The sequence below is a fragment of the Musa acuminata genome, chromosome BXJ1-5 (genome assembly GCF_036884655.1).
Source record: "Musa acuminata AAA Group cultivar baxijiao chromosome BXJ1-5, Cavendish_Baxijiao_AAA, whole genome shotgun sequence".
Classification (NCBI taxonomy): Eukaryota; Viridiplantae; Streptophyta; class Magnoliopsida; order Zingiberales; family Musaceae; genus Musa; species Musa acuminata.
The window spans coordinates 10,702,089-10,716,837 of record NC_088331.1 but is presented as its reverse complement, the minus strand read 5'-3'; the positions used below and the strand labels follow the sequence as shown (position 1 = coordinate 10,716,837).

The 14,749-nt window shown below is 35.5% G+C and overlaps 1 protein-coding gene across 5 annotated transcripts; it reads left to right on the top strand.

The window, feature by feature from the left end:
• The first annotated feature begins 567 nt into the window (after window positions 1-567).
• Window positions 568-14,376, top strand: LOC135673762 (protein ENHANCED DISEASE RESISTANCE 2-like). Of its 5 annotated transcripts, none has more exons than XM_065183031.1 (23): window positions 569-1,026; window positions 2,765-2,839; window positions 2,963-3,016; window positions 3,108-3,173; window positions 3,238-3,290; window positions 4,853-4,893; window positions 5,436-5,525; window positions 5,592-5,638; window positions 5,712-5,812; window positions 6,199-6,294; window positions 6,372-6,436; window positions 6,516-6,587; window positions 6,686-6,832; window positions 6,949-7,268; window positions 8,785-8,848; window positions 8,955-9,130; window positions 11,814-11,915; window positions 12,002-12,052; window positions 12,178-12,321; window positions 12,435-12,530; window positions 13,477-13,578; window positions 13,897-13,998; window positions 14,095-14,376. In XM_065183031.1, exons 1-23 carry the CDS (start codon window positions 865-867, stop codon window positions 14,104-14,106), a joined length of 2,238 nt encoding a protein of 745 aa, XP_065039103.1. In that variant the 5' UTR covers window positions 569-864; the 3' UTR covers window positions 14,107-14,376. The 5 variants fall into 5 exon arrangements, with proteins under 5 accessions (XP_065039105.1, XP_065039103.1, XP_065039104.1 ...); XM_065183030.1 differs by having other exon boundaries at window positions 570-1,026; window positions 8,776-8,848; XM_065183034.1 differs by lacking the exon at window positions 569-1,026 and adding an exon at window positions 1,065-1,069 and having other exon boundaries at window positions 8,776-8,848.
• Window positions 14,377-14,749: the final 373 nt, after the last annotated feature.

Below are 14,749 nucleotides of genomic sequence, written 5' to 3'. Positions count from 1 at the left end.
GGTCCATGTTGAATTTTACTTCTTCAATTCATCTAAATGGTCTATTAATGATGTGGATCTGTGTTAGAATAATTTATGTCATATTTCTTGATGATGAATAATGTTGTATATTTATAGGATCGAGGAGAGTTTGATCGTCCTCTCATCATCATGCTCATGAATCAATCAAGATGATTATATAATTTCTTATTTGTGAGTGATTCTTTATCGATCGGTTAAGACGCTTTTCTGATGCGAGAAATCGTGATATTGGGGTTTAGTAATGTCTTCCGTTAAGTGCAAAATAAGACATATCGAAGAATCAAATTATGCATTGGCTATCTAATTATGCTAAGGCTAAAACATATGATTTTTCCCAGATTGCAGAGAGTTTGGTGTTGAGTGATTGACACTCAACATGATTTTATTTTTGTGTTTTTTTTCAGACGAGAATCCGATGAAAGAAGATTTGATAACTGATTGATTGTATGTTTCTGAAATTACTGAAAATCCAAGTTTTTGGATTAATTTAATAATATATTATCCCCACACAGAGAGAGAGAGAGAGGGGGCAGATGGGTTGGCTGAATGTGCTTTGAAAGCTTTACAGGGAAAGGGGGTTTGTAATCTTTTTGGGCTCATTTGGTTCGTCCCCCCATCCGATTCACCTCACTCCGATTGGTTGATTGGAGGCGGGGCCGCCATGCCATAGCACGCGAGATTACTACTACATTGCCAGCCTCTCGCTCGCTCGCTCGACAGCAGCAGAAGCCGAAGCCGAAGCCGACGGAAGAAAGCAGGAAACATACTGGAGCAGCAGCCACAAAAAAGGTCGCAGCTTTCCATGGTCACGGAGCTCTAAGAGGGTGGGCGAGGCAAGCTCCTATGGGGATCTCTTCGGAAGAAGCCGCGGATCGAAGGATGGAGGGGTGGCTGTACCTCGTCCGGCACAATCGCCTTGGGTTGCAGTACTCGAGGAAGAGGTACTTCGTTCTTCGAGGCAACGCCCTCGATTGCTTCAAGACCGCGCCCACGTCGAACGGGGAGGTATTTCTGATCGCTTCTCGGCGGCTCTGCCGTTGGTTTCTCGGTCTGTTCTTGATCTCTCGTTCCGTCATTGCTCGTGTTTTCTTGCTCCGTTCTTGATTACTTGAGCCATCGGCTAACTTTCTTCAGGGGAAAAGATGGAATCTTTTAGTGGTTTGTTTTGGCTGCTTCGACGATCTTGTTGATTAGAAAGAGAGAAGAGAGGAGCTTCTTTGCCTGGTCTTCTTTGCTTTGCGGGGAAGCTTGAGTCGGTTTTATCCCGAATTTGTCTCGAGCAAAGCGAGATCAGCAATCGTGAGATCGTTAATCGATTCACGTGACGTGGGGTTTTGCAGAGACCAAAGATGGTGGTAGATTATATGTTGGACTGTGGGCTGTGACAATGTGTCCTGGGCGTGATGGGAGAAGGTGAATTCGGTGCTAACGGTACATGATGGGTAGTGGAAAGAGACTACAGGAGCCAACTGATAGTGGCAAGCAGTGGACGGTGATTGACTTGTGATTGGTGTCGACGATGAGTGTATTGAACAAGTCTTGGTCGAGGTTGAGGAAAATTGGATAAACATAATAAAAAGTCTAAAAGAGATGTTGCCAAATTATTGCTAATTTAGAATTTTGTGATACGGTCTTCAGGAAAGAAAACTAAAAGCATATTTCCTCTATGAATTTTTGTCAAGTTTTTAAATAGAAAGTTGTTGTTTGATAACAAAACTAAACAGGCCTTTACATTTTTGTGATGGGCACGGTATTATGAATGGGGATCAAGTCTTAATGGTATTGTTGATCATCTTATGTGAAATGATCCCCGAGAAGGATGCACTCATAGTTTATTTCTTCATCTCAGTCACTCCTCATGGATGTTGTGTGATTTATGAGAGGGCAAGTGGATGGGTGATTAAACAGGATCTGCATGATGCATGATGCATGATGCAATTCAGACATAATAACTTTTCAACATGCCAGGAGTTTCTATTTGAAATCAATGGTCAAAACCATGGATCTTTTTTTTGTTTGTTTGTTTCTTCCTTTTCTTCTTTTGTGCTCTTTGTATAGCTGCAAACTTTTCCAACTCTTGATCAATTCTGCATCGATACATAGATAAAGACCTCCGATATTTATTTTATAAGGACATTACAAACTTTCAGGTAAACCAAGTGTAAACAGAATTGTTTTTGGTCAAGAGGACAGGAAGCAATTTGTGTAAATTGTCCTAATTGTAAGAATGTGACAGATCAGGACAGTAATATGTGATATCCACATGTCGTAGTGTGGTTTAGCATGTTTTTTCTTGTTCTGGTACTGGAAATCTTGATGCTGATCCCAGCTAATGTGAAAATTAGATGTCCTGAACCTACACCCGTTTCTTGCCTATTCAAGACAATCTTAATTGCCTGATAAAGTATTATTAGACTCACATGTGGTCCGAATCTTGGACCCTGAAGTACCTTTGTTTTAGCATGGATCACAAAATAACTTGTTGTCTATGAATTGCTTATTTTTCTTTTGGTCATCTCCATATGGTAACTTTGATTCTTACTATTTAGTAGACTGGCTGAATCTACATGATAATGTTGCAAAGATTCTGATTGATGTTTTTTGTCCAATAATTTGTTGGCAACTTGGAGTGGTGCTGTTTTATCTGCTGAATTTTGTTGAAATAACTGAATATTATTTTTCTCATGTGTTGTGCTCAAATGCATGGAATTGTGATTTTTGTGAATATTCTTTGTTTTCTCAGGAACCTAGTAGGAGTGCAGTGGTTGACTCCTCCATACGCATCACTGATAATGGGAGAGATATTTTGCATAGAAATGTACAGCATAAACCTGACTCATTTTGCAGTCTAGATTCATTTATTCCATCAATATAGTTATGTGATAATTGCCATTGTTACCAATTTCATCACCTAGTTATAGCTTTGTTGGTACTTTTTCAGGTCTTGTATATATTTACGCTTTATAATGCCTCTAATCACAAAGATCAACTTAAGGTATGCTGGAATTTTACTTTGAAAGGCTTTCTGGTAGTAGCTTTTTTGCTTTTTTCTTCTTATGGATTTTAAAAATGGCCAAACCCTGCAGTTGGGTGCTAGAAGCTCAGAAGAAGCAGCTAGGTGGATCAGATCTCTAATGGAAGCAGCATTAAAGGTTTTGATGTTCTTGTTAGTTCTTTTGTATTCCTTGACAACTGTACATGTTTATACATTTGCAGGAAGGCCCAAACAAAGAAGAAAATGTTGTATCTCGTTCAAAAAGAAGATTTAGGTATTACATCACCCCTCTTTACCTATTAAGTGGTTTTAAATGTTTGTAAGTTTATGTGGGTTGACAACTATGCTCTTTTTTTTTGTTGGATAGGCATTTAATAACTAACATTACCATGCTTTGTAACTATCTGCTCAGTTATTTCCTCATAACTCTATGCTCTTAGTACTCTTTTGGAATAGGCCTCTAAAGCTTTATTGTCCTAGATGTTAACATGGGAACTACATTTATATTTTTGTATAATTGGAATTATTCTTTAGAGTGGTAAAGGTAAGGGCCAAGGTTTCCAATACTACCCGGTATGTTATGGCAAGAGTGGAATTTACCAGTTTGCTAGCTTACTGGTACATGGACCAAGGTAACCCGACCTGGTATAGGCCTATACCATTCGATACAAGACTTGTATCACCCAATATGCTCGGTATAGGGCCTGTAGCATCGGATATAGGACCTATAACGTCCGGTACAGCACAGCACATGCCTTGTACTGGTTTTTTTTTTTTCAGTTTTCTTTTGAAACTTGGTACAAACCGATGTATCGACACTCAATACACCGTTGTAGACCAGTGTGGTATTAATCTGAGCTCTGACCAATATGGTGCTGGTACATATAATTCTAACCATGGTTGTCCAATATAGATTTAGAAAAGATGGTCTTTATGGCATTTGAAGATGCTACAGCTCATCATTGCCTTTATATGAAATTGAGTAAGTTATTTTTTGCTTAATCTTATGGAGAGTCCATGAGAAAGAAAGTTGTAAGCTGTTAGTGTACTTCCTAGAGCTTCTCAAAAAGATCACAAGACATTTTACATAGGCTTGGTTAATGTCAACTTGATTGCAGAGCCCTCAATACCTTCCTAAATGATTAGTTTGTGCAGTGAGATGATGTTGTCTCTGGTGAAGGGAATCCTTTTTTCTTCCGCACATGGTGACTAAAATTAATAGTCAATTTAGGGAGATTGGCTACATGGCAAAAGCATTTCTGCAATAGTGTTCAATATTAGTGATCGTGGACCTGGATTTTTCATGGAATAGAGATCAATACTCTATGTCATTGCATGTGTTTATAATTTTGTCATTGTACCGATGCCTTCAGATATGAATTGCTTTTTTCCTTTGGTTTTTGATTAACTAAACCTTTCTAATTTACACTAAACTGAAGAACTTATCTGTTTAAATTGCCTTTAACAGGCTTTTATTGTTGTCTAGTCAAAAGATTTCTCGTGAATGGTTTTCATATGCTCCTTAAGCATAATTCATAGAAGTAAGCAGTTACTTCAGAATTAAATCGTTGGTAGTAATTCACACTTCTAATGTTCATTTAGCTCATCTACAAAACTGTGGTCTTAGTTTGACATAATTTATTGGTGCCAATTCTTGAATAATGTTATTATATCTGTGCATTTAGTTCCCATCTAATATGGACCATGATCTGTCTACTGTTTGATCAATGGCATAATTGTATCAAAATTTTCTTGATATTGTTTGTCTAACTGAAGTAATTTTTTTTTTTTTTTTTGTATTTCCGTGTTATTTGATCACTAAGAATGATTCTACAGGATGATTCGTAGGAGTGGGAGAAGCCAGAAACGCTCTGTAGGTTAGTGCATGTTCTTTCACCACTTATTCTTTAGCTCCTTTTTTTTTTCCTTTTAACTTACAAACTTTAGATTCCTTTGACAAAATTGGCATCTAACTACAGATCGAATTGTGCATTGTATCGGGTTCCTATTGTCTGTTGGACCAATATGGTTTGTCAGAGGGGAAAAGGGTAGAAAGAGTGTGATAGGAAGAAACATTGATCACATGCTTTCTTCTTTCTTCTTTCTTCTATGGTTTGAGGATCCCTAGCTGCTAAAAACAAAGATTCAATCCCTAATCAGTAAAAAAGCCAGCTTAGTTCCTGTAGTGTCAATGTGCACTGATTCATGTACTACTGTTTCAAGGCTGGCCTACTACATGCCAGTTGGAAATCTTTGTATATTGTGAAACCAGTTTACATGATCGTACATTTTTTTTGCAAAAAAAAATTTGACCATAATATTGAGATTTTACAGATAATTTTATTAGCTTGACTGTGCTTACTGGCTGTTATTGTTTCCTTGCTTTTTTCTAAATTATTTTCCCATAAAATTCACTTAGATTGGACTGTATTCACATCTGTGCTTGCTGATCCAATGGCGTCTGATGTGATTGCACCTTCCCCATGGACGATAGTTGGCTGCAGAAACGGTGATCATTACATTACTATTTTTCTTTTGTCAAAAGATCATTTTAAACTAGGATTTTTCTATGTAGGCTTGCGGCTGTTTAAAGAGGCAAGAGATGCTGATTCTCGGGGAATGGTACCTATCATTTGACAAACAATAATTGTTTATCAGGTTATTGAGGTGCTAATAGATATTCCACTCTTCTCAGTATCGGGATGACCATCCAGCTTTAATGGCAGTAGGTGTCATTGATGCATCCTCAGAAGCCATTTTCAAGAGAGTTATGTCTCTTGGTTCATCAAGATCAGAGTAAAGACAACACCCTCCTGTCCGTAGAATTTTGTATTTTAACACCTAATATTATAACTTCTGAAAAAATATGCATAATTTTCTTATTTGAGAAAAAAGGTCATGTACAATGTTTTAGTCCAGATAGATTGCTACATTCTTGACTTGTGACCCATTTTATCAGAGCATCATCTTTCAACAATTTTAGCAAATAAGTGATCTAGATTATGTTAATGTTGTGAGCAGATATACTAAAATCTTGCAGTATCATACCAACATTCTGGAACAAGAAAAGCATGGCACACCATAAAGATGAAATGAGAAGTCATGTCATGAGTTGGAAATTTCTAGATATGGTTTTTATACACTGTGCTTATTCTGAAAGTAAATTATGAAATTTCTTGCAGATGGGATTTCTGTTTATTAGAAGGCAATGTGGTCGAGCACGTGGATGGTCACACTGATATCATTCACAAAAAACTGTGTGGTGATTGGTTGCCATGGTCAGATAAATACCTCTTGGATTACTGGAATATTATCTATATCTTCTTACTAGCACATTGATAGCAGTGGTTTGCAGGCGAATGAAAAGAAGGGATTTATTACTACGACGGTACTGGAGGAGGGAAGACGATGGAACATATGGTAATTCCATTTATGAATGACTGGTGATTCTCAGATCATAAAGATCTAAATCAACTACTCTATTTTGACTTTGTCACAGTAATTCTGTACCACTCTGTTTTCCACCAAAAATGTCCATCTAAGAGAGGTTATGTTCGTGCCTGCCTTAAAAGTAATGTATGCTTGAAACTCAGGCTGTCATGCACATTTTCTCGTGGTCTTGCCCATCTTAACAAACACAAACTTTTGGTACTTTATGCTCATTTTCAGGTGGTGGATATGTGATATCTCCAGTGAGCCAAGGAAAACAATCAGTCGTAAAACACATGCTTGCAGTTGATTGGAAATTTTGGAAATCTTATTTTTTCACCTCTTCTGCAAAGTATATTACAATCCGGATGCTAGGGAGAGTTGCAGGTTTGATCTATAACATGGTCATATTATTTTTACTTTTTTTTTGGCATGTCTCATCCATTTATTAGATCAATATAGTGAGCATATGTTGACAGGTTGATTAACTGTGTGCTCTGCAGCTCTTCGAGAATTCTTCCGGGCAAAACTTGGTAGCAGGGCATGCTCTGATTTATCTTCAAGTGAATCAACAAGGGAGATAGAGTTGCAACAGAGTGAAAAGGAACAAATGAAACTAGAAGTACACTCAGCAGATGAAAATGATAATATTGAGGACTCTGCAGATGAGACACAGAGATCACCTACCAAAATTGCAAAGGCAAGTGGATCATTCCTTCAAATGAATGATGCAGCTGATGAGTTCTTTGATGTTATCAATGAACCAGAGTATGATGAAACAGAGGCTTTGTGGCCTTCTGAGGAAGGCATGATGCAACCCCAGGTTAGTGCTTGTCGTAGAATTCATCAAATATAAAATTATGTCCGTGTTAACTATACTTTAGCTTTGAAAGAAGTTATATTCAGGATCCTATATTTTTTGTCTTCTTTATTGACTATACTGAAAATCAAGCTAATGTTCTCCATCAGTTTTAAAATCAGGGAAATGACCTCTTAATGTGTAGTTGTGCATAATTGTACAGTAAGAACCTTTAGTGACAATTGTAATGATCACTATTATGGAAAATATTCAAGATGAATGGAAAAAGGTAAATAAGAAAAAGATGGGGAAAATATTTCATGCGTTACAGGCTTTAGAACATAAGTTGTATAGTTTTACATAATAGCTTAAAAATATAAGCTGATCATGTTTTTATTTTAAAGTTTTTTTTGTCATGTCTATGTCAATAGTGTCTTTGATACAGTAAAGATCATGTAGACCTTTCTTTTCTTCTGTGATAAAGCATGAAGTTGATTTGAATGGCAATGTTAAAGATATGAAATATTTAAAATTTTAATTGGTTATTAGAAGAAACTGCATTATTGGAATGGGATTGATGGTATATAAATTTTCTCAAGAGGGAAAGAAGTCCTTGGTAGAATAGGATCATGATGATTCTATTTCCATCAGCAGTGTCATGGTATAAGGACATGCCAACTGTTTCTATCATGATAGGTTTCTGTCATATTGGTCGGACCTAGAGTTTTTAAATATCAATAGCACCAGGGTATATATTTACTGGTATTATCCAGTCTGACCAAGGAACGATATTGAACCTCATTGGTTGATACTGGTCAATGTTATACCACCTAGTATACTAGTATCATATGGGTCCGACCAGTTGCCGAAACCACTGCTGAGATTTGAATCCTTGATGAGTACATCCCTTGCCTACTGGCACACAATAGAATTAGCCTAGTCATGTATCGACGTATTGGATATTGGTTCTTTTGATGTTTGCCAATACCTTTTTTCCATTATGTGTTTCAACCCGTGTTGTTGTAATCCACGTGGAGACATGCTGGTTGGCACAACTTGTATATATATATATATATATATATATATATAGGTTGTCTGTACTGGACAAAAGCTTTAATATTTTTTCTGCAACAGGTGTTCTAATTGAAGGAAATTTCAATTTTGACTTTGAACTTTCACTACAACCAGTTTGAAACTTCAAAAATTTTCAGAATTTTCACGTTATCAGTTGTTTTAAATTGGAGATATGGAAAGGGGTTTGATGAATAAATATTAACTAGATAGAATAAACTCAGAATCTCATCCATAAAAAGGTTTCATCTAGATGTTAGTCTATTGTAATATTTTTACAGGCACCTACGAGCTGGTCCTTGATTTTTAATTCTTTGTCTATCTCAAATTCTCTATGCGAATATGTTTGTCTATACATGAAGTTTATCTGCCATTTTGTTCTTTCATATTTAATTGTGTGCATGACTGCATGGTCAAATTATTACTTCAAAAATTTCGTGATTTTTCTTTCTTATAACAGTTAGTGCAGGACCAGCATCATTCCAAGCTATCAACGGCTGCAGTTTTCGTGAAAAAGTTGCATGATATTGCAGGTGGATTTATTAGATTTATTCTAAATGTTCATACATAATCATGTCTCGTTTTAACTTTGTTTATTACTTTTGTATTTACTATCTGGTTTCATCCTCTTCTTTTCAGTTCAAAAAAAAGGTTATATTGACTTACAGGAAGCCTCATTAGGGGAAAGTGTGCCATGTAGCTATGGATTAACACTTCCAAAAGACCTAAACTGTAGTTTGCCTTCCAGTTGGGCAATGGCAGATCCTTCAACATTTTTAATTCGTGGCAAATCTTACCTACATGATCATCAAAAGGTAAACTTTCTAGCTCTGTGATTAAGATTTGATTCTACCTACATTAATCATATCATAGGTTGAGAGATAATACAGAAACAATTTTATTTAGGAAACAAGTTAATAATTAAAGTATTGGTGGAATATTTTTGTTAACAAATATAGGGAATTTTGATAGTATATACCCTCCTATCAGAGACTTCCTTTCTTCATGGAAAACGTGCATTTTCTATAAGAGATAACAGAGAGAGATAGAGAATATAGGGACAAAAGATACAAGAGATGAAATAGGGACAAAAGATATAAAAGAAGAACTAGAAGAAGAGGAGAGAAGAATAAAGAAAGTCAGAGAAAAACCCGAAAGATATGATATTCATGACAGTTTTGAATTTATTAATGCCTTTAGGATTTACAATAACCTTTTTTTTTATAGATTTCATCTCTTCCCCCTACTATTTCTTATCAAGGTAGTACTTGACAAAGATTACATTCATATAAGTTGAGGGATTAAAAGTTAAGCCTGTATTACCACAAGATTTCCTATATTCTATAACCCTCTAAACAAGATTCCAAACAAGAAATTAACTGATCTATACCATGCTATACTTATATTAGACATTAGGGGCCTTCTGAAATTTCTGCTGAGGAAAAGGATGAAAATGTAAGATATTCCTAATCCTGGTAGGACTTGAACACCCTTTAAGTTGGTGGATTAGTTGAGACTTGAGACACAATCAGGTCTTGACTAGGGACTTATCCATTTTATAAGCTCTCATCTCTTTATGCCTTATAGGAATCTTTATTTATAAGCTCGCATCTCTTCCATCTCCTATTCCTAAACAAGGTGTTAACAAGGATAACCTCTATTCAAATTGAGGGATCAAAAGTTAATCCTGGGTTTTCACTATAAAAGGATTCCAAAATTGGAAAACAACTAGCCTAGCCTATACCAAGGATCTAAGAATCGGGCGTATTGCTTGGTATGAGTTGGTATTTACTAATCCAATAGGCAACAACTGTCAATAACTGCATCAGGATGGATTTATACACATTTATAAATTACTGCATATAAAAAGCTAGGACACTGGATAAAAGCAATCTCTTAAGAATTTGACCTTATTCGTTGGGATAGATACAGTTTCCAATAGTTGATGGTGAGGATCCATATTGCACTCTAAAATGTCAACAGAGTTATGCCCTTCATCTCCGCATGTCTCTCCTGTCCTTGGACCATCTTGATACCATGTCTGATGATCCGTTGATCTTGGGAAAGAAATCACATTACCAAGATTGGTCTGCTTGCCCTTAGGAGAGGATAATGTTCATGAATACTAATATCCATATCATCCATGTAACCATATTCCATGCTAAATATAACATTATCCATGATCATCATGCAATAATCTAATCCAAAAATCTGGTATACAATGATAACATGTATCCATTTTTGAAAGCTAGTCATCCAAAGATAGATCATTATACATTTGTTTCAAGGATTACATTGTGAAAGAGCCAGTGATGTATAATTATCAACGAAATTCAATAACAAAGCAATGCTTGTAAGTGACATTTAGAAGAATAAAGACTAGTGGTTTAGATTTGTATATATAATAAGATTTCAGAAGATTGGATTTCATCACCATTCAACGATCATTTTCATCACCTATAGTATCATAGTCACTGTTGCACATGATTGTTACGATCAAGGAATCAAATCTTGATTGTATTGGTCGGTAACCAGGTGGTATTTTATTTTTAATATTTTGCGGTATACCAGGCTGTACAAGATGATATACTACCAGGTGGTATGTTATTTTTAATATTTTTGTGGTATACCACCCAAAATATCAATATTATGCTAGTTCAACCAGTTCCTGGAACCGATATTGGACCGAGATTTAAATCCTTGGTCATAATCATCATAATCATCATTAATAGAATCTAACAGTAAGAGAACAAATGAATATGTATATAAAAAAGATAAAGGTAATTTTTTCCAGATTTGTTCATATTCAACATAAGATTCTAAAAAGCTTGGATTTCATGACCAAGATCTAAATTCTCACTTAATGAATCAGAATAGCTCAGTTTGTTTACCAAAATTTAATAATTCGTTTAACTAAATTGATTTAAACACATCACATACACCTAACCATTATATTTACATGCCATGTACTTCAAATTAAATTTTCTTTTATTGGGACCAAATCCATGATCTATGATCAACTAATAGGATAGATGTGATCGGCCATTAGAAAAAATCCAACAGATGAAGAATCATCAAAATCAAACACCAAATAAAATTATAACATCTTGTTACAAATCAATCTTTGAAAACAACAGATAGATTCTTGGATCTGACAGCTAGGTCCCTTGCTGAACTCAATCTGTCAAGATCAATCAAATCATTTTTTTAATGGAATAACTCTACTTATTCCACTTATTAATCTTATCCAAGCATTTTAGACTGGGATAATTTTGTTCAACTTAACTATCAGAGCTAATTCGACCAACTAAAAATGTCTCCATCACATTTTTTTCAAGGAATTATATATTGTATTATAAACAAATAAAGAATTTTAAGTATCGGCATCCATAATATAATCCAACTATTGCTAGAGAAATGTTCAGTCTGATAAGTTGATTTTAGTGTTTATGAAAATTAATAATATATGTTGTATTTATTTATCTTCTTGTCTAATAGATAAAAGCCAATGGTACCTTGATGCAAATGGTAGCTGCTGATTGGTTAAATTCTGATAAACGTGAAGATGACCTCGGTGGTCGACCAGGGGGAATTGTCCAGGTGTTTCTGAGAAGAAAAATTACAGTATATCCTGTTGTGACTATTCTTTTGTTTTCTCTGAGATATTTAAGTTTTGAGTCTTGCAGAAGTATTCAGCGCAAGGTGGCAGTGAGTTTTTCTTCATCATACACATACAGGTGAGTGGCTGCTTAAGTGAATCATGTCAACAGCATAAAGGAGACGAATGATAGAGACAAGAATTGTCTACAATAAGATATACATATTCTGGTTTTAGAAATATCCCAAGGTTGTATATTGACAGGTTCCAGGTTCGACCACATACAGCCTAGCTTTTTATTACATGATGGATTGTCCATTGGAAAGTGTTCCCCTCCTAGAAAGATTTGTCAAAGGTGACGATGCATATAGGAATTCAAGGTTTAAACTCATTCCATACATATCAAAGGTATACATTTTCACTATATAATTGTTTCTAACTAGTTCCACATTATGTTTCTATTAATTACGCACAACAACTTTGTTATTTAGTTCTTTTTTGTCCCTTTGACTTTATTGTAGGGTTCTTGGATAGTGAAGCAAAGTGTGGGAAAGAAAGCATGTCTGGTGGGTCAAGCACTTCGCATCAATTATTTTTGTGGGTGCAACTATATTGAGGTATATTTAGATGTTTGTTACAGTACAGCTGCTTTTGTAAAACCAATTAAATTACTTTGTCAGATTTTTCAAATTATATTTCTAATCTCTTTCTGTAATGGTAACATTGACTACATCCTTAGGATTTCTGCAGTGTATTATGGTACTCTGTGGTCAATGAAATGCATTATCAGAAAACATTGCAGCATTACATGTGCCCATGGATAATGATATAAATTATCAGATTAGCAACCCATGAAAAGCAAAGTTATAAATGTAACATGCAATTGTTTCCTTATATTTTCTGTCAGCATCCCCTTCTCCAAACCCTTTTCTTCTCCCCCAGATCCATGATTGAACATTTCTATCCGGCTACCGTTCATTCCTCTTTCCTCAACCTGAGCACATTATCCTAACTCGTCAACAAGTTGTCATACTATGTACTAGGCTCTGCAGCCTAAAGCAACCTATATTTACTAGCTTAATATCCTCTTCTCCCTTTCCCTTGTTCCAGTAGTTTTAAGTCGTGCATGCATTCCACCATATCAGTCTATAGTTAGCTATTGATGCTACATCCAATTTTACATAGTTACTCAAATTTGACTTTGTTGTGGTTTAAAATTGGTGAATGACTGAAAGGGATTTCCTGTGCATCAGATATTCAATTAAATGGTACTCTGTGTTCTATGAATTCATGGCAAAAAATCTGATTAATCCTTCTAAACATCCACTGATCACATACTATTACTTGAACCGAGTAATTGATGCCTTTAGTATAGGGAATGCTTGCATGTTTACATTTTATTGTATGGTGATGCTTATTAATATAAATCCTTTTCACTGCATACACGAGCAGCCACATGTTCAATAATTAGTTATGCATAATGTGTTAGATGCTTTTGTGCAGTACTATCATGAAACAGCAACATGGGTTTGGTAATGACATCTTATGCTTATGAACTTTCAGCTTGGAATTGACATCGGCTCATCAACAGTTGCTAGGGGCGTCGTGAGTCTTGTTCTTGGTTACTTGAGCAATCTGGTTATAGAAATGGCATTTCTGATTCAGGTATGCATTTAAAGTTTGAATATTAGCTTACATCATCTGTTCTATCTGACTCTTGAACAAACCAATCTTCATGGAAAATCAGTACGACCTTTCCACTTAATCAGTGACAGTTAGATGTTCAGCAGTATCAATGGCTAAGTAGACTCACTGCATCTTCGGAACTTTTTTCCCTCTTAAATTTGTGGTATTTTCTTTGCATTTATCATGAAAAAGCAAAGAGAAGTGAATGCTTATTTGATGATTAGAGGAATCAGTATTGATATGTTGTCTTGGGACATTGATAACCATGTTATCGTACCTTATAACAACGGCTTGCAGGGCAATACGGAAGAAGAGCTTCCCGAGTTCCTTCTTGGGACGTGCAGGCTGAACCATCTTGATGTCTCTAAATCGGTTCCATTAACCGATGATAATCATAAGGTGAACAAACCTGTAGCTAACTGGTCAGGTGATTGAATTCATGACTCAGATTGATCGAGTATTCTTACCTTATTCTTTCTCTCTTTTCTTATGCAGATTAGATTATGATTTACTTGCACATATATGATTCTTTCATTTGATAACAAGCTGGACATGGAAGCAAGTACACTTGTTCCTGGAGATGCAGTAACAATTGGAAATGATACTGATGTCTACTTATAATTCGTAGTAATATGTCGATGCATCAATTAGATATCGGCTACATTATGATAGATTTTGGTCTTTAGATGCTATTTAATTGCTTGTTTATATTCCATTGCTGTTGATTACATGTTTATAAGTAATCTTTTGCGATCATTCATGAAGGTTTAATTTTCATCTGCGCTTGGATATAGCTAGGGGTGTCTGATTAATTGATTTGGTGGAATCAGCATTGTGACATGACAAATGCTAAAAATTGATTTGGAATGGTACTCTTCCGAGCATTGCTTGCTGATCTTCCCTTGTGCAATCAGGAAGTAGCACAATAATAAGCAGAATTATCATTTATTTGTCGATGGTATCTTAATATGACTTAATTAGAGATTAATATCTCAAAAAGCTTGTCCCCTGACATCACTAGGTAAGCTATATTGTCTCATAATACAATGAGTTAGTGATCAATATGTCTGTTTAATTCCAATAACAAACGATATCTCATCTTGCTGAGTATCTATGTGGAGGCATCCCTGGGCGATTAGCTTCTTAGAGG

Coding starts and splice junctions, on each gene's coding strand:
- LOC135673762 (XM_065183030.1), top strand. CDS start 865: ATGGGGATCTCTTCGGAAGAAGCCGCGGATCGAAGGATGGAGGGGTGG. Junction 2,840..2,962: donor GAGATATTTTGCATAGAAAT/GTACAGCATAAA, acceptor GTACTTTTTCAG/GTCTTGTATATATTTACGCT. Junction 11,916..12,001: donor GACCAGGGGGAATTGTCCAG/GTGTTTCTGAGA, acceptor TGAGTCTTGCAG/AAGTATTCAGCGCAAGGTGG.